A 20,542-nucleotide genomic window follows, 5' to 3' on the forward strand; every position below is an offset into this window, starting at 1 on the left:
CTTTTTAAATAAAATGGCAAAAAACTATGCTTATGCTTTGCGTTAATCAATACGGCGTCACGGATTGTACTCTACAGTTAACGGCACATCGATTCTACATTCTTGTAGCATATACATATTTTTATACATACTTATTTCAAATCGCACATCAAGTTACATAAATACCTTATGTAACTTGATGTGCGTACGTTAAACTACAGCGTTACGCCAACTAATTAAAACAACTCAACAGTAATTAGTCAAAGGTGCAAAGGTTTTAAGAATTTGGAGGAAACTCCTAATAGACTAATAAATTGACTTAAGAATATTAGGTAAGGAAACAAACGTTGCGCGTTGAAGAAAAAGTTAGTTTGAGGAAAAGGGACGTTAACTTTTCAAATGATAGCGAAGTTTGTTACAACTGAGATGCTTTTGTGTCCAGAATTTTTTGCACAAAGGGAAATTAAGATACTAAACGCAAGTGAAAAGGATAGCTGTAGTATTATGCTTTTTCAAAAACAATAGTGATGTTTCCTGGGTAAAAAGGTAAGAATTTGAATTGAATTAGTCCGTCAGTTAACTTATCAAATAACTGCCTTGTTATGCATAAAAGAAATACGACGTATTTTCACTTTTTCAAAATAATGAAAGAGAAAAGCGATAAAGCGGGCCAAAGTTCATAAGTAGAGGCCCGTGACGTCAAGGAGTGCTTAAAAGTGGAGCACTTTGTGACGTTACGTGGAACTTCAACGCATCAACTTCGTAATTACTAGTTTGAATAACAAATAAAAAATACGTGTCTAATTATTTTTAAATATTGCAAATGCGTCATTAAAAACACTATAAAATAATATTCTCGCTTTATGACCTTCATCAAACTATAAAGACAAGTGTAGAGCCTTTTTTCTGGAAAATAAACACAGAAAGTATGCTCTTACTCATTCACTAATGTGGTAATTTATCCACAGATGTCTCTTACGTTCCACATGTCAGAGTAATATATCGTCTAGATATATTTACTTGTAGTCTAGACTCAAAGTATCTCTAGTGAAGTGTTTTGACAGAATCCCGTTCACTAAACACCAATGCCGAACCGATATACACACTGAAATGGCCTGAAGTGCCTGTCAGTTAAATTTCGATAAAGTTACGAATGTTTGTATCATCCACAGCGCTTGTGTTAATATTCTATGAAGGTGTATTTTATTTTTTTGCCATCAATAACACTTTTTGACGTCAATAATGACGATAAGATAATTATTAATATATGTGATTAATAAAATTTAAATCGTTAACTCATTAAGGTTCAAGTTAAAGGCCCGTATTCACAAACATTACTATGAGGTCTCACAGTGCGCGTGGACGCACAGGGGGACACATGGATCAATCATAAAGCTCTATTCAGCACTGTGCGTTCGATTTACTGCTTCATTTAAGCATCGTTTGTGAATATGAGCGTAAGTTTTAGATTCAGCTCGCTGAGAGACATACGATCCGAGATCGAAGGCTTAGGGACATTTTATTGCGGTCAGTGACAAGAATATTCTTCTTCTACTGCCTCGCTTTATCCCGTTACACAGGGTCAGCTTTCTCAATCATGCGCCGCTGTTTGATTCTTATTTTGAACGTCTTGTTCATGGAGTCCCAATTTAAGTGACAAGTGGCCAGTGACAAGAATGTCTTGACACATTTTAAAATAATTAAAAACATCTTTGACATAGAACAACGACGGTGTTTTGTTTTTTGTCAATTTATTTCCTTTATCGCTCAATCACTCGCATGGGGTTATGATTAGCAGTATATTACGACATCGCTGGTCTCTTGTCGCTTCCAAAATTCAGTGCGTAAGCTTTAGTTCGTATTCACCTTTAGAAAAAGCTTCCCGCCATCTTGACGTTATCCAATATTGTGTTGCCAACCTTCCCAGTGAATAAACTACTTGGCCCTTTTCAGGATCTTATTACTTCGTATTCGCTGTGGAGATATTTTTATTGCGGCCAGTGGCAAGAATGACAGCTTATTTTGAAACGATTTATATAAAAAAAGCTTTGACAGAACAACGATTGTGTTTTGTTTTTTTGTCAGTTTGTAGTACAAACTTTGTACCTATATCACCTCGTAATTAGAGCATAACTGGCGGCCGCCCGCGACTTCGTACGCTTGGATCCCGTTTTACCCTCTTAGGGGTAGAGTTTCGTAAAATCCTTTCTTAGCGGATTCCTGCGTTATAACATCTACTTGCATGCCTTTCAGCCCGATCCGTCCAGTGGTTTGGGCTGTGCGTTGATAGATCACTATATCAGTCAGTCAGTCAGTCAGTCAGTCACCTTTGAGTTATTATATATTTAGATTAGGAATATTCTGACTTCACTGTTGATCTGTTGTTGCCACTAAAATCTTTAGTTCGTATTCTTACCCTCACAAAAAGCTTCTTGACGTTAGCCAATATTGTGTTGCCCACCTTCCCAGTCAATAAACTACTTGGCCCTTTTCAGGATTATACTACGTCGTATTTGCTCGTTCGGGCCAACAGCCGTAATGAGAGATGTAGGGCTTTGTTTACTGGAGGCGCGAATGTGTTAGACTAAGAGCTAGTGAACGCCAGACCTACAACATTTTATAAAAGCTGAAAGTTTGTCAGCGTATGCTCCCAATATAGGATATAATGTTGATGAATTATGAAGTTTGGCTCATCGTGGCTTTGGGAGCTACCCTAAAAAAGTGTCTGGCAAGGAGTTGGAACTGTCAAAACTGTCTGGCTGTTAGGGAAAATACTTCTAATTATTGTCCAAATATTGACCCTAACTTCATAATTCACCAACGTAATTTCCTATATTGGGAGCATACGCTGACAAACTTTCAGCTTTTATAAAATGACGTAGGTCTGGCGTTCACTGGCTCTTAGTCTATTGGGTTGTTTTGCTTATTGGCATCCGCTGTCAGTAACTTTTCAGATTTGAGACGGATTTACGAGGGGAAAGTAAGTAATTATATTCGGCCAGCAGCGGTCGAGAGGAGTTTTTTTCCACTTTTATTATAGAAGCTGAAAAGGTTATTTTCGACTTTTTTTATAAGACGTGGCTTATTAGGATTTGAAGAATTATTTATATTTAAATTGAAGATGCCAAACTTATCTAAAAGTTATCTTGAAACTTGAAACACCTAAGGCAATATTAAATTTTAATGTTTCGTAATTAATATTCTGGTGTTAGAATTTATAAACATTGCACTATCTTACTCTAAGGCAAAAGTCTGTCATAATCCAAACAAGAACACCGGTTAAAGTTATAGTTACGGTTAAAGTTACAAGTTGCAGCTACAGATAATTGCTACAACCTTTGCTGCATAGTTATTTTCATCTCAATATACCCATGGACCACTAAAACAAAAAATGGATTCAGTATTTGCACAGTAAATATTCGAAATGAATATGAAAGCGTCCAACTTTTTCATCAAACGCTTTAATTAACTTGTAGCGTTTAACAAATCAACTTTTAGATCTGACTATTATTTTAAATCGTTCCCAAGATATTTCATTCAATATTTTAACAAAAAATTGTCCAGTGATTGCGTCGTTTTTCTGCTCTATCAATTTTAATTATATTTGAAACAAAAAAAAAAATTATTTGGGGACATTTTTATTGCGGCCAGTGACAAGAATGACTCGACTTATTTGAAACGATTAAAAAATCTTTGACATTGAAGAACGATAGTGTTTTGTTTTTGTATTAGTCTGTAGGTATCTTTTGCTATTTAAGTTGTGTAGTTTTTAGAGATAACATAATGTTAGCATTGTCGTAATAGCTAAAAAATAGTAAATAATTTAAATTCCTTTTATAGTTTCTTTTTATATTCATGGCTTATTGTTAAAAGGATCGCGCGGCAAGAAAACAATCATCGCTATTTGCTGCTAAAATCAAGTAAGATAAAGTATATCCTACTAATATTATAAATGCGAAAGTTTTTATGGATGTCTGGATGTCAACATATTTGTTACTCTTTCACACAAAAACTACTGAACGAATTTTGATGAAACTTTACAGTATTGTTGTTTATGACCCAGAATAACATAATATAGGTTATAATTTAACACGATATGTGACAAACTAAATTTCATGGGGGTGAAACCGCAGGCAAAAGCTAGTTACTAACTAAACAATTTTCTGAGTTGACTTCGCCTTCTCTAACAATACAATATATGGTATTTTACTAATAAATACTCAGCTTTCATTAAAACATCCTAAATTATTCCGCATCTTTACACAAAATTCCACCATATTAATATAGATGAACGGTAATCCTCAGAAATAAAAGAAATACGGATAACGCTGTAGTAAGCTCTGGTAAATTGCGAAGGCAATATATCTAAGAGACCACTCATAGTCACGGAATATATTACTGGACACGGTGAGAGAAAGTAATAAAACTAGCTAGTTATTCCCTGAGAAAGTCGTATTTCACTAGAATTTATGTCTCACGAGTCGTATTAGAACAAATGAGTAATTCTGTAATATGGAAAAGTAAGGGCCCTTTTTAGAGCTCCGTAGTTTGATTTTATGCTATGCCAACTATTTCAGACTATATTTTGGTGATTACGCGTGATATTGGCAGATCTCAATCCGAGACCTGAAACTGAAAAATGTAGTGTATCTAACAGATAAGTGCCTAATAGGCTATCGGGGACCTTGTCGCACTTAGAAGCACTAATTCATTTGTACGAACTATGCATTATAGTCTTAAGTAAGTGAGCAATTTTGACTTGTACCCTATACCTATGACTTATAGGATGGGCCAAAAATTTTCGCGAATAACAACGCTTGATTTCTCGAAAGTGGTTCTTGAACCTGTGAAACTGTGCATAATTTCATGAAGCTTTACGCCCGTATTTCACAAACATTACTATGAGGTCAGTGCGCGTGGACGCACAGGGTGACGACATACGAGCCAATCACAAAGCTCTATTTAACGCTGTGCGTTCGATTTGCTGCTTCACTGCAAGTATCGTTTGTGAATACGGGCTTTAGTTATTATGGAGCTCTTCACGGGACAATAGCGTATTTTTTGTAAGAAAAAATTACCTCGAACCGTTTTCGAAAATTCCAGAATTTTTTTGGCCCATCCTATTATTTAGCATAAAAATCCTTACCTAACATTTTCGACTTTTACGCGAACGAAATCGCGGGCAATAGCTAGTAGTACCTAGTCCATCGATCCAAGCCCTTGAAGCTTATATTTTTTTGCCAAAATCACACCTACAGTTACAATGTACTATTATTATAGGACGCCGCAGTGTTGAGTACCGTAGTATATACACTCAAGGGCAGGTCAAGTGAAACATGTTGTGTGGGACAAGTGCGGTCACAAGGTCGATATTACACTTATTTATTGTCTACACCAGTTTGTTTTTACATGAAGGATATTCTTAAGAATATAAGGGTCACAGTAGACATTCTCCTTTTAGTATCGACAATCAAGCCGCTTTTTTGAAAACCTCGATGAAGAAGAATGTGAATTCCAAAACGCCAAACGCTGCAATTGAGTCGCTTTTCAGAAGCTCAGTGCAGCTACACAGCAGTCGCTAGCACTAAGAAAAACCATATTAGTGCTTGAAATATATTATTTGAAACACTTTGAAACTTGCTATTTTTATAAAAAGGTACAACGCTGTTTAAAAGAAAGGAAACACATAAAAGAACACTTGTCTTTCCTTTCCTTTTTGTCTGTATTGTCAGGGCAATTTCAGGGCTGACTCGTTTTCTTTATAATCAAAATTAAAATCAAATACAAAATGCAGCCTACATTGTTATATTGGCTTATAAATTCAAATGGGAAATGAATTCAGTACATTTTGATACGGCCGCGTCTGCTTGCATTAATTTGATATTATAATGAAGTAAATTCATCATTTTTATGTTGTTATAAATATTTATGAATTTAAATTTGCGTTTGTAAAAATGCCCCAGGTTAAGGTGGAAAAAGGAAGATAAAAATGCTTCTGAAAGATTTGATTTTTACGTAATCTTGTTAAGTAATTTAACATGATTCTAGATTGCTATCGATCATGATTTAATTATGATAAGAACCATGTCGACGTCCTGAAATAAGGCTATGAAAGTTCTACCCATTACTTAACTGAATCTTAAAAGTGTAGAACTGCTTTTTATTTTATTGGATTACGATTATTGACGTAAATACTCTAAACTGAACTCTACCTACGTTTTTATTTCAAGAAAATAACTATAACTTACAGAGAGAAGTCTTCCAGCAGTACCTAGAGACTAAGGCTTAGTTTGCACCAAAGCGGAATGAAGTTTTTCAAATCTCCTCTCATCTCTTCTCTGCTTTGATGGAAACCGGACCTAAATGAACCTACTTACGATACTGATCTATTTCAGGAGTTCCCAAACTTATTTTGTCTACTGTCCACTTTGAGAATAAGTATTTTTAGCACCCCCATTTTGTAGTCGAGGCACAGAATAATAATAAGTACTACGTACAGAAGTTTTACTTCGCGAAGGTATTTAAAAAAATGTATGCTCAATGTCATTAACAATATGGTGTAATTTAGCCTGTCTCAAGAGTCAAGCACCATTTTGTTGACAAACGTCAGTGATCGGCACTGCGCCGAAGCTATAGGGCTGACTTCGGTAAAATGATGTGACGTGAGGTGCCAAACTGCGGAAATGGCGGAGGAAATACATGATTTAGCATGAATTATCATGAATAATATTAACTACTTATTTACCTCTCAGTGTTTTGAGACAACTTAAAAAAGTACATTCTGTGTTTTTATTATTATTTAGGCAGTTAAATACTGCACAGTATTTAGTACACCAGTTTCTTTATTTTCTTCCATCATACACAATAATACGCGTGCGTGAGTCAATGTTCGCTCGTATGTGAGGCCTTGTCGAATAGTATCCTGTAGCTGGGCCATCGTGCGTGTTTTGTTTTCGATGTAAACTTGCGGAGATGAACAGGCCTGGTCGAGGTTCAAGTGCTTAGTCGGTGTCTAAGAGTTTTCCTAGTAGATGAAATTACAAATCGCCTCCCAAGCCTCTACACAACGTCCCGATTTTTTTTCTGGGTCTCTTACCGCTCCCCTTTAGGCTCGCAGCGCCTACAAAGGGGCGTTATCACCCACTTTGGGAAAGGCTGGTCTATTTACACATGGTTATCTTTGTTTCAGGTTACTTCCCTTTGCCTGCTGTGTACTGCCTCACCTGGATCTGCTTGGACGTGCTTCTGTGTACTGCTTCCATTATGCATCTATGCACCATCAGTGTTGACAGGTAATTTGGAAACTACCTTCTTATTTGACTTGACTTGTCATTATAGGTGTTTTCAGGGCTTAGACTTTATTAATTTTCCCAAACTCAAATCCATTTGCCCCATCATGTTTAGTAAACAGCGTGGGACGTCCACCCATAAGGTGGACCGACGACATCATAAAGGTAGCAGGAAGGCGCTGGACGCAGGCCGCTATCAACCGGGCAACATGGAAAGCATTGGGGGAGGCCTATGTTCAGCAGTGGACGTCCTATGGCTGAGATGATGATGATGATGATATTGAGTAAATAAACCATTGGGCTGCCCATCCAAATGAGCGCACTTCCATACACACCCATACTGATTAACTGCCCGGCGTAAAGTGTGCAGTCTGCCAGGAGGCTAAAAGGTTTAAAAAGTTGAGTTAGTTAACTGAAATAATACCAAATCCTGTGTGTACGTGAGACAAAAAGCAACACAAATTCAAATTCAAATATTTATTTGCATAATTTTATTTAGCATGGATTAATGGATCCCACAAAACTTACCCGAACGAATCATAGCCTTTAAAACTAAAAGCTCATGCTGTCAAATTTTACGAACTCCAATTTAAAGTTAAGTAAATAATACTAACACGTCACGTCACATCCATTTATAAATGTTGTGTTACGTCAGCCGCATTTATTATTAATTTATTTGCGTGTCACTGTTTCCACGCCCTCACGTCGCCCTATATGCTACAGCCATAACGAAGTAATATGTAGCAGGGTTGATTTGATACGGACCGGAAAACTATGTTTATAATAAAGTATGGGCCAATTTTTTTTGCAAATGGCAACTCTCGATTTTTCGAAAACCATTTGAGTGAAAACCCCTTGGTGTATGGTTTGCCGGAAACTATTCATCTTTCACGAATCTTCATTGTGATTTTTGTGTAATTTTTATTTACTAAAGTTACGACTGTTTAGAACTGACGGATTACGCAGTGTGATTGTACAACTGTCAATTTAATCAAAGCTCGAGAAGTTCGAGCAAACGGGATCGACACCGAATATTAAACAAACATTTACGGCGTAACTCTAATAGTACGTACTATCGGCAACAGTGTTAACTGCCCATTGAAAGTCATGTCATCTCGTTCTATCGCAAAGAATCGCCATTTGATTAGAGCGAGAGCAAAAACGGAAATGGATAGTTAACAGTGTGGCCGTGTGTACGTACAACCTGGTCAAGTTAACTGCGCACCTGGCAGCCGTGACGTCACATCGACGCTCTGAGCCCCGATTACGGTAACTTTTAACGTTTCCAATCCAGACGCGCTTCTGATTCTGCGATACGATTGGTCAAAACAGCTGACGTACGCTGTTGAACGACCAATCGTATCGCAGAATCGAGAAGCGTGTCTAGATTGTAGACGTTAAAAGTTACCGTAATCGGGGCTCTGGTATAGACGGGGCGAATGCGGGGGAGGTGTGCGGGTAAAATAAATGACAGAGAGATTCGCATTCCAGCGAGGTACGCAGTTAGTTCGATCGCGTTGGGTTGTACGTTTCGCTGCTGATTCTCTTCATAATTTGTAAAAACAAAAATTAAAAAGCCATATTGCGTTTGTTCGAAAGTCTGACATCTTTATTTTTGTTTTTTAATTTCTTTTTAATTCCTGTCCTTGACAGCTGCCAGTGATTGGGGCTTCTACCACCATATATCTTGTGTCATATCAATCATTTATAAGCATGTTTGTTTGCAGATACCTCTCCCTGCGTTACCCCATGCGCTTCGGCAGAAACAAAACGAGGAAGCGAGTCACCATCAAGATCGTGTTTGTGTGGATATTGTCTACAGCCATGAGCCTCCCGTTGAGTCTTATGTACTCCAAGGTAAAGACTATTTTGATACGTTTATTGTACACAAGGTTCTGGAGTGGAGGTCACGTACCGGAAAGCGCAGCGTAGGACGTTCACCCACGAGGTGGACCTCATAAAGGTAGCAGGAAGGCGCTGAATGCAGGCCGCCACCAACCGGCCATTGTGGAAATCATTGGGGGAGGTATATGTTTAGCAATGGACGTCCTGTGGCTGAAATGATGATGATGATGATTTTACACACAAAACTGGCAAATGAAAGGAACATAAAATTTAAACAAGGTTGTTTTTAAATATCTTACATCTATTTCTTTTTAATACTTAATATAGGTTTTAACAGTCACACAATAAACACAATTAATGTTTAATAGGCTTTTAATGGGCATAACAAGTTCTTTGTCATTGTTATTGGACCTTAAAACATGAGAACAAAGTTCAAAATATCATGGAACTGTATTCCCACTGCTGTATAAAGAACGCGTAATGAGTGGTTCTCATACGACTCTATGATAGTCGAAGGTTGGATCCCCGCAAAATGCAACAAACTTTTCTAAATGGGCGTTTGCTAAAAAGGTAAAATGCATTTACAAAAAAGTATTTTAATTAAGTTATCATCTGTCGCCTGGTATAATAATTTTCACTTAGGTTGCAACTAGACTGTGCAGTGTAAATGTATACTGTATACCCACTTTTAAACAGTTTTACTTTCCTCGAAAGAATGTATTGATTAGAAAAGTTTTCTCAGGTCACAATTTGAAGTTTTCAACCCAAAACAAAAAATAACAAAACATTGTTTTAATTCTTTAAGTATTGCAAAACTTTTTTGATTTAGCGAGACCAAGCCTTTCACTCGACACACGGCTTAAAAAAATAGCTAGCATCTTATTTCATTTTTAACCTCCGACGCAAAAAGATGGGTTTTATAAGTTTGATATAATGATTCAGTTCACATAGGTACATTTTATTAGTAAAACTTAACAACTCTTGGGGTTGGGGTCCAGTTTTGCGGGATGTAAAAACTTTTCTAACTTTTTATGGTCAATCAATACTTAGTTTTCTATACGCTAAAACCGTGTGTCCCTAAGGATTTTGTTTGGGTGAGATCCAATCGCGATTGTGAATATTTGCAAGCAACTTTTGGGCGCTTAATGTTTCACGGATCTTTAATTAGGTACTTTCGTACCGGATTAATTCTGTCTTCATTGAAAAGTTGTGAAACAATTTCTTTGAAATTGTAACAAAAATGCTAAGCCTAATAGAGGCACAAAAGATTTTAGAAGGTCACCGAATTTCATCTCTTATTTTAATTTAGCAACGTCTCCAAATCACAAAAAGTATTTTTGCGCGCTATGGGTTCATAAACTCTTTATTTCCGATGTAAAAATATGAATCTCCATATCCCTTGACATGGGTAATGATGGGTGTATCCCATAAAATCTTTTATGAAGCCCCCTTCAAGATTCTCTACAAAATAGGGGACAAAGTGTGTTCTTAAAGCATTACAAAACAAATGAATGCGCTAGTTACGTACATAAAAGTTTTATTCTTTTCATTTGTTTCTTAATCGAATGTTTTGCAAATAAATCTATTCAATCATAGTCAAAATTACGTCAATCAAATCGCGCTTCGCAAAAAACTTGAAATGTAAATATCTGAGTACCGTCAATTTTCTGCCAAAGGCAGACTAACGGTTAATGGAATCCTATTGGGCCCATAGACAGCCATTTGCCCAGTAAATGCGAGGCGCTCTCGAAAATTATAGACCTGAATTCAGGAATCAATGTAATTTTACGGATTTCAGACGCCAATTGAATTTCAATTGGGGTTATTGAGGTTTTAAAGTGAAAAACTGTATTGGTGTCAAGTTGAATATATAGGTTAAAATACTGTTTTGCTATTAACCAGTATGGAACAAATAGGTTTTCCGGGCCTTTTTAAGGCGAGAGTGAATAGGCACTTACAGGGCAGATATGTACTATCCTAGACTGCATCTCACTTAACGATTGCGATCAAATACCTGCCTTGTCATGCATAAAAAATCTTTCAAAGTAAGTTATACACTATGTGAAGGTGTATGAACTTTGAAACTTACCAAATCAATATTTAATTTATCAAGAATATTTCTAACTAACAAGTCAGAAAAGTCACTTACAAAACGACAAACATACAGGCCTTTTATCTCCACAAGCAATCTTGATATTGAACTATAAAAGCTACACAGAACATTTTGCCTCAGTGAGTCGGAAAATGATAAGTATGCTATTTGTCACAGTGCAAGTCTAAGGTAGGTTCTCTTTATTTTAGCCGGTAGTAGAATAGGTTCCTCGTTTTAAAATAAGATAATCACATCAGAATAAATAAGTGCGTATCCTTGTCTGCGCCATCGCTCAAACCTTCATCAGCTAGGTATACAATAGTGAAAATCCCATTAAAATTGGTCCAGCCGTTTCTGAGGTTAGACGGAGGAAACAATGAAAATATAAGTAACAGATATCGTATTAAATAAGTTTTTTAACAAAACAGCCACTTAAAATAAATAATTAAAGTCAAAACGAATTACTAAGTAATAGATACTTTTAGCATTATAACATTGTTCATTCACATAGTCAACATAAAGAAATGATACATTGAACGATAAAAGGTAAATAAATAATAAATAAATATCCTTGGTCTTTTACACTGCGCCTCTAGTCCTAAACTAAGCAAAGCTTGTACTATGGGTACTAGACAACGGATATAAACATACTTAAATACTTTAAAGGTACAAGCAATGTCAATAATGCACCAATTTGATATCACCAATGGTACATTACAAACAAGAATGAATATAGAACGAACCTTTCCCTTTAAATAATTAAATTACATTCAGATGTCGGATGGAAGCCTTTACATGTAACGATATGTGAGCGAGAAGAAAACGTTACGATTATTTTATGCTACAGATTTCTATTTTATTCTTAACTTTAACATTAATATCATTAGTAGGAATATCATAAGATAGGCATAAAATAAGTTACAATGACACAATTTAAGCATTCCTGTAGCTAGAATCATCAACAGCCCTTTACAGTCCACTGCTGGACTATGAGCCTCCTCCACTATAGTGGAGGGTTTTGCCATAATCTCCACGCTTGGCAGGCGGGTTGGAGATCGCAGTTTAAAAGATTGATGTTTTTCAGAGAGCGCTGCTGCCCATTCTCTGTTTGATGTGTAGTCCCTAAGTCGCCTCTTACGACACCCGCGGGAAGAGTAGGGGTTGGTGACAAATGTATTCTACTCTGCCGTCACCACACGGCTTATAGCTGCCTGTAGCTAGAATGTAAGTAATAATTTAATTAATCCAAACAAATAAAGCCATTTTTGACAGTGAGCTTACCATGATTTTACGTTAGGTGTGCTCGCTAGCAAGAGCGTCAAAAAATCTATGAAGATTTCAGTTCTTGAAAGTAACTAGGAGCGCTGTACAATCTGTCAATGTAAACTCGGTAAGGACACTGACGCCCGTATTCACAAACGATGCTTGCTTATGTGAAGCAAAAAATCGAACGCACAGCATTGAACATAGCTCTGTAATTGGTTCGTTTATCACCCTGTGCGTACTCTGCGTAATCTCTTCCAGACGATGCGGGATGAGCCTGGATGTGGGCAGCGCAGGACCGTTCATTGTGGAAAACCTTGGCAGAGGCCTTTGTCCAGCAGTGGACGTCATTCAGCTGAAACGAACGAATGAACGATGCGGGAAGACCTGTCTGAAATAAAAAGCGGTTATAACCAAATAATGTTACCTACTTATTCATGGCTGTACCTAATCGTATTACGTAAAAGAGCAGACATGCCACAGTCGTATGGTATAAATCGTCCTTCTCAAGGGCCCGACTTATTCCAATATTAATATATTCGATGAATACTCTTAGATTAATTAAATTTTCGGTTATCAATCGTCTAATCTCGGACCCGCTTTGGACGTAACGACCGTCCTCATTTTCGTAATCCTGGATAAGATGCAATCTTTCTGACTTTTTCTTCGCTTCGGAATATCGAGGATTATTGAGGACTGAAATTTCAGACTTGTTCGGGACTGGATGTTTTTTCATTAAATCTGAATTGGTATTGTGAAGACGGAGACATGTTTGGATATTGGAAATAATCCATATAGTTGAAAGAATGATTGTTACGTACATAGGTGGGCCATCAAAATAAATAAATATCCCTGGATATTTTACACTACGCTTCTAGTCCCAAACTAAGCAAAGCTTGTGCTATGGGTACTAGACAACGGATATAAACAAACTGAAATACTTTTTTTTTGTAAATACATACATATTATACTTAACACCCAGCTCCATCACAGAAATTAAAATTCATCATTTCAATTTCTGCCCGGCCGGGAATCGAACCCGGGACCTCTCGGAACGGTAGTCCGTTCTGAACCACTACTCCAAACAGCCGACAAAATGCATCGTTCATCATTTAAGCCAAATAACGTCTACTGCTGGTCAAAAAACTCTCCCAAAGATTTGCTTATTAACTGGTCCTGCGCCTGCTTGCTAGAAAAACTTCTTAGGCTGAGTTGCACCAACTTACTTTGACCGTAACTATAACAATAACTGGTGTATTTTGTATGGAGTTTGAGAGATTTTTGACGTTTGGTAAAGTCAAAGTAAGTTGGTGCAACCCAGCCTTAGTGTGTGTATTAAATGAATTTATTTATGGTATTATTTAACCGTTAAATCCTGCTTATAAGAAGCCATGGGTTTTTCTTCACCCAGCGTAATCCAAAACATGATTTTCTCTACCTGAACAAAATTGATTGTTTTTTTCGAGACTTGACTTTATGGGACTTTTAGAATTAGTACTCTTTTCATTAAAATTTGACGTCGATTCCAATTGAGTGCTATTCAGTACAGAAATAAGTGAGAAAAGAAACGATCAAGTGAAACATTTGAGTTATGGCTATCGACAGGGATGTTATGGACATGAAGTTTCGGTTATTGATACGGTTACGGATATTATAATAATATTAAACCGGTTTCGGTTACGATTACGGATATCAAATCTTTTCGGATTATCCGAAAGTTTCGGATAAATTCGGTTACGGATATTAGAATTTTAAAAATGTAAAATTCAAATAGCACGATACCTCGCGAACCACATAGCCACTTTATGTACTATGACGACGCCTATGATAAAGGTAAAACAGGCGGGGATATTAGATGGTGCCAGGGAATGTCAGACAAATAACATATATTAAAAAATATTAACATTTAGACTCCGCTTTTATCCGAAACTATCCGAAATTTTTGAATCGGTTTTGGTTACGGAAATTTTTTAGTCTCAGATATCCGATAGTTTCGGTTACGGTTACGGATATCCATAACATCCCTGCTATCGATCAACTCGTACCTCGGATCCAATTTCATTAAGTGTCCTCCTCATATTTCACGGAACGGAACATTTCTTGAAGATTTTTGTACACGTCCTAAAAAGTACTCGAATGTAGACCTTAATGCTTTGCGATAAGACACGCGAGATGCTGATGGATGCTGAATGAGCCGTAGGTTCTTATTATTGGAGTCGTAAAGCATTCGCTAATCAGATCCTAGTTTGTAAAGGTATTGATAAATTTGTATTGGTAAAAAGGTTATTTTAGGTCTCCGAGACATCCCGTTTTTTGCAGGATCCCGTTTAATAGCTTACATGTTTTATGATCCGCTTTGGACTGCGCCATTTTGTAAGAAAAACTAAAAATATTTATCTTATTTTTTAGTAAAATGTCTTCAAAATATAAATTCTGAATCAAAATGGTTGCAAATTCGTCAGTCTTCTTAAGACCGGCGAAAAGGTGTTGAGAACTTATAATACTAATGGCTTAATCGGATCAGGGGTTTATCCAATATCTAGTGTCCGAAGCACGGAATGATGTTTTTAGAGAGGTCTCAACTAATCCGGGAGCTACTATGTGAACTGGGGGCTTAGTGTGAGTTTTCATCAAACGTCTTTACTAGTGACTGCGTAAAAAAATGACGGATACTTTCAAGAACTAAAATCTTCATAGATTTTTTGACGCGCACACTAATGACGACGTTTGATGTAAACTCACACTTACGTAAGCCCTCTGGTAATGCCAATGTTCATATGAGAATGCTTTGGTAATACAAATAAATACTCCTATGACAGACACCTGGATAGGTTATGAAGATAACTTGGAAAGAAATCTTAGATGTTAAAGTCTGCCATTTAGAGCCAATTATGCAAACATTTTATTACTTACATCGAAAACATCCAGAATAATTCAAATAGATAACACAGAAAACATTTAAAAAAAACAGAGGTTACGGTTTTGATCCTCATATCCTTATCCATAGTAAATCCAGTACGAGAATCTCCGAACGACTAGGCGGTTGTCAATTCATGCAAGACCACCGTTGGGAAAGTGAAACTCTTTGTACAGACGACAGCACACCAGACTATACATTTTCGTCGAAATAGCCCTTAATAACAACCGCATAAGATTCTACAGTATTTATAAACACTATAGCTACACTAAAGCTATAGCTCAACATGCATTCATCTTTTTACCAACCTTTACTTATCACCTGTGTGGTGACGGCAGAGTAGAATACATTTTGTCACTAACCCTTACTCTTCCCGCGGGTGTCGTAAGAGGCGACTTAGGGGCTACACATTAAACAGAGGACGGGCAGCAGCGTTCTCTGAAAAACATCAATCTTTTAAACTGCGATCTCCAACCCGCCTGCCAAGCGTGGGGATTATGGCAAAACCTTCCACTATAGTGGAGGAGGCTCATAGTCCAGCAGTGGACTGTAAAGGGCTGTTGATGATGATGACGATGACTTATCACCTTCTCCTTCCACAGAACGAAGAATCGGTGCTCATCGGCGGCGTGTGCCAAGTCCCCGACCCGCTGTACAAGGCGATCGGCTCCATCATCTCATTCTACATACCTCTTGGGGTGATGCTGCTGACGTACGCGCTGACAGTCCAACTCCTGGCGCGACAGAGGAAGGGCCTGGGAGCGGGCTGGGCGGCCGGCTGGCTTGGTGCGCCTCCAATCGGTATTTATAAGTAGTGAATGGAAACAGTGATGGTTTTTTGTTTTATAAAAAGGTTAAATACCCCTGTAGTCTCCCAGCTTAGCAGCGAGTGGCAAGAGTGACCCTCCTTTATCTCCGCCTATGCAATGAAGGGAAGTTGATGTTGTATTTCGAAATCCTTCTGTATTCTATTCGTTGCGGGTTCCATGACAGCTTTTCTCCAGGACTAGGTACTCAACCTTCACTGATTGGGCTTCTTGGCTGCCATACTGTAGATCCTGACCATTCAGGAGTAGTAATAGTGGAAGCTAAACAAGGCGATTAGCTCTATCATCTCCTTCTACATACCTCTTGGGGGGCCTCGTGGGCTCCAATCGGTATTTATAAGTAGTGAATGGAAACAGTGATGGTTTTTTGTTCTGTAAAAAGGTTAAATACCCCTGTAGTCTCCCAGCTTGGCAGTGAGTGGCAAGAGTGACCCTCCTTTATCTTCGCCTATGGAATTAAGTTGATGTTGTATTTCGAAATCCTTCTATATTTTATTCGTTGCGGGTTCCATGACAGCTTTTCTCCAGGACTAGGTACTCAACCTTCACTGATTGGGCTTCTTGGTTGCCATACTGTAGATCCTGACCATTCAGGAGTAGTACTAGTGGAAGCTAAACAAGGCGATTAGCTCTATCATCTCCTTCTACATACCTCTTGGGGTGATGCTGCTGACGTACGCGCTGACAGTCCAACTCCTGGCGCGACAGAGGAAGGGCCTGGGAGCGGGCTGGGCGGCCGGCTGGCTTGGTGCGCCTCCAATCGGTATTTATATGATGGTGGATGATGAGTGAATGGAAAGAATGATCTTCTTTTGTTCTGTAGAAAGTCCCAGCTTTGTTGTGAATGGCAAACGTGACCTTCCTTTATCTCCGCCTATGGAATGAAGGGAAGTTGATGTTGTATTTCGAAATCCTTCTATATTCTATTCGTTGCGGGTTCCATGACAGCTTTTCTTCAAGACTAGGTACTCAATCTTCACTGATTGGGCTTCTTGGCTGCCATACTGTAGATACTGACCATTCAGGAGTAGTAATAGTGGAAGCTAAACAAGGCGATTGGCTCTATCATCTCCTTCTACATACCTCTTGGGGTGATGCTGCTGACGTACGCGCTGACAGTCCAACTCCTGGCGCGACAGAGGAAGGGCCTGGGAGCGGGCTGGGCGGCCGGCTGGCTTGGTGCGCCTCCAATCGGTATTTATATGTGGTGGATGATGAGTGAATGGAAAGAATGATCTTCTTTTGTTCTGTAGAAAGTCCCAGCTTTGTTGTGAATCGCAAACGTGACCTTTCTTTATCTCCGCCTATGCAATGGAGGGAAGTTGATGTTGTGCTTCGAACTCCTTCTATATTCTATTCGTTGCGGGTTCCATGACAGCTTTTCTTCAAGACTAGGTACTCAATCTTCACTGATTGGGCTTCTTGGTTGCTATACTGTTGATCCTCCTGACCATTCAGGAGTAGTAATAGTGGAAGCTAAACAAGGCGATTAGCTCTATCATCTCCTTCTACATACCTCTTGGGGTGATGCTGCTGACGTACGCGCTGACAGTCCAACTCCTGGCGCGACAGACGAAGGGCCTGGGAGCGGGCTGGGCGGCCGGCTGGCTTGGTGCGCCTCGAATCGGTATTTATATGATGGTGGATGATGAGTGAATGGAAAGAATGATCTTCTTTTGTTCTGTAGAAAGTCCCAGCTTTGTTGTGAATGGCAAACATGACCTTTCTTTATCTCCGCCTATGCAATGGAGGGAAGTTGATGTTGTGCTTCGAACTCCTTCTAAATTCTATTCGTTGCGGGTTCCATGACAGCTTTTCTCCAGGACTAGGTACTCAACCTTCACTGATTGGCCTTCTTGGCTGCCATACTGTAGATCCTGACCATTCAGGAGTAGTAATAGGGGAAGCTGAACACAGCGATCGGTTCCATCATCAATGATCGTATTATGTTCTATAGAAGGTTCAAGATGCCCTTCAATTCTGGCTCCCACTTTGCGATGGAGAGAAGGCGCTATTATTCTTGGAACTCCTTTAAGTTTGTGATTCGAATTCCACGAGAGCTTGCTCCGAGACTGCTCTATCCTTACTGGTTGGGTTTCTTGGCTGCCATTCTGTAGATCCTGACTGAATAGGACTTTGTGTATGACAATAAAAATAAAACTTGTGTGTGACAATAGTGCAAAGAGGTGGAATTCTGTTTTTTGATTCGTCTGCTAAAGCCAAACTTCGAATAATGACCTAGCAGACTCTACAGGACCATTCTTGAATGTAGATATTGCAAAGGAACAAACTTTATGCATATTTTACCCATTCATGAGCAAGCAAAAGGATGTATCGAATTGCTTAAGGTACCGACAGCTAATTATCCAGTCACAATTTTGATCCAAACTTTTCTGGCTCACGTTCTCGATATTAACATTTTCTGTGATAAATGTCGCTGGATTTATGTTATCTGTTCACAAAGTAAACACCTCCCTTTACGGAACCGACACGATGGTTCTCTAGAGAGAAGAGTAAAATAACCTATTGTAAACTAGCCTCAGGTATATGTTTCTAATAACATCTGGAAATTAGTCTATTTGGAGAGCCTAAATTAATATTCCTTTGGGAAACACAGTTCGTAAAGATATTCGGGCAAAATGAAAACATATTTCCGAAACTTCCACGCCTATTAATTAAGGAAGCTTCTAATTAAATAATTAAAGTCTCTCAAGTATTCCTAACGACTCAATAAATCATTAAGCACAAACTGGTTGAGATAATCTTTGTACTTTGGAAATTATTTATCATAATTGAGACCTTCTACGATTATAATAAGATTCACAATCTACCTGTAGTCGGTTAAAGCGCTAAATTGTTTTGTTCTACAACAAGAACATTTTATTTCATCATAATTGCAGAAGTGTATTTTTAGAGAAAACAAAGTATGTTTAAATCTCATCCTTATTTAATTTTTACAATCACATTTCAAATTGACATTTCTATTAGGACTTCTTCCTTTGCAAAGTCCACCAAACGAATTAAAGTCTTGGGGGTACACTCGTAATACGATTACGTTTTGTCAGATTTTTGTCTCACTTATACATGGAAATATCTCAGGCTGTGTGAGGGAAACGAATAAAACAATGTTTTTGAACTGTAGATAGGTACTGCAAAGTACGACTCCAATTTATACAGGATGTTGACAATAAATTACCAGTGAATTAATACCCTAGGCGGGAAAATATTATTACGATAATAATTTCGTAGATATGAAAGAACAACGTGTGTTAGTAGGTAATTTATTACATTTGCAAAGTTAAAAAAGAAACTAAATAAAATAGAGGGTGTTTTTCTTTGAACATTATAGTCATAGTAAGTCCAGACTCAAACTGAAAACTTTTTATTTCCTGATAGTGTGGTCGGCTTCTAAGTATGAAGAAACGGCCGATAGCAAATCGGTGTATGTATTGTACACATATTGTGCGCACTTTCATACATGTTTATACTGATTAACACTAGCCTACAAACTTAACCCTTACTGGTTGGGTTTTTATTGGCAGTCAAACTGTAGATCCTACACAGGAGTTGCAGGCGGTGGGAACGAGAGGTAGGAATAGTCCCGTTTTAGCACTAGCCTGACTAAACTATCGGCCGTCCAAAAGTATGTAGTCTGTGGAGACTAATGCTGATTTGCACCATCTTACCTTAACTATAACAAACGTCAAAAATCTGTCAAATTCCATACAAGAAACACCAGTTATTGTTAAAGTTATGGCCTAAACGTTCAGGGCTACCTTTTCTTTTTTTATTATTTTCTATTGACGTTCATAAGTGCCACTTGTGGTCTAAACTGAATAAATATTTTTGATTTTGATTTTGAGTCAAACAATCTGTTTACACCCTATATAAATGAGTTAAATCTCTTGGAAGGGGCTTATATCATCATAAAAGATGCCTACTCTGTCAAGATATGCCAGCTCTGTCAAATCCTTTGAGATTATAAGTCCCTCGAGTGAGTGGACTTTATTTGAATCGACTTAAATTAATGATACCCTGGGTTTCGAATAAGGTTGGAAGCCTTCGACGAGATTTGTAATTTTGATTTATTAACATGAAATATAATGTTTTTTTCGTTCTGTCGTTTGGCTTGTACGAGATTTTCCTGTAATGATTAAGTTAATTGATTTTATTGCTCATTGAAAATCTCATTAAATAATTTACGGATCAATCCTACTAATTAATTAGTAGAGTATTATAAATGCGAAAGTTTGTAAGGATATGTAATGGATGTGTTTGTTACTCTTTCACGCTTCAAAAACTGAACGGATTTTCATGAAACTTTATAGTA

General features: G+C 37.9%; 2 protein-coding genes across 4 annotated transcripts in view; both read left to right on the forward strand.

The window, feature by feature from the left end:
- LOC114351027 (5-hydroxytryptamine receptor 2C-like) overlaps window positions 1-16,200 on the forward strand; it is a 28,900-nt gene extending 12,700 nt beyond the window's left edge. Inside the window, exons 2-4 of the mRNA XM_028302062.1 lie at window positions 7,169-7,271; window positions 8,996-9,125; window positions 15,988-16,200. Of these exons, the coding sequence (XP_028157863.1) occupies window positions 7,169-7,271; window positions 8,996-9,125; window positions 15,988-16,200 (446 nt within the window). The remainder of the gene's footprint in view (window positions 1-7,168; window positions 7,272-8,995; window positions 9,126-15,987) is intronic.
- Window positions 16,201-17,285: 1,085 nt separating this feature from the next.
- Window positions 17,286-20,542, forward strand: part of LOC114351035 (5-hydroxytryptamine receptor-like) — a 32,225-nt gene continuing 28,968 nt past the window's right edge. For 2 of the 3 annotated variants that reach the window (XM_028302070.1, XM_028302073.1), the window contains exon 1: window positions 17,286-17,406. In XM_028302070.1, coding sequence (XP_028157871.1) covers window positions 17,307-17,406 — 100 coding nt within the window. In that variant the 5' untranslated portion in view covers window positions 17,286-17,306. The remainder of the gene's footprint in view (window positions 17,407-20,542) is intronic. The other variant, XM_028302071.1, reaches the window with a different exon arrangement.

This window comes from Ostrinia furnacalis, unplaced genomic scaffold (genome assembly GCF_004193835.3).
Source record: "Ostrinia furnacalis isolate ACB-3 unplaced genomic scaffold, ASM419383v2 OfSCF1067, whole genome shotgun sequence".
Classification (NCBI taxonomy): Eukaryota; Metazoa; Arthropoda; class Insecta; order Lepidoptera; family Crambidae; genus Ostrinia; species Ostrinia furnacalis.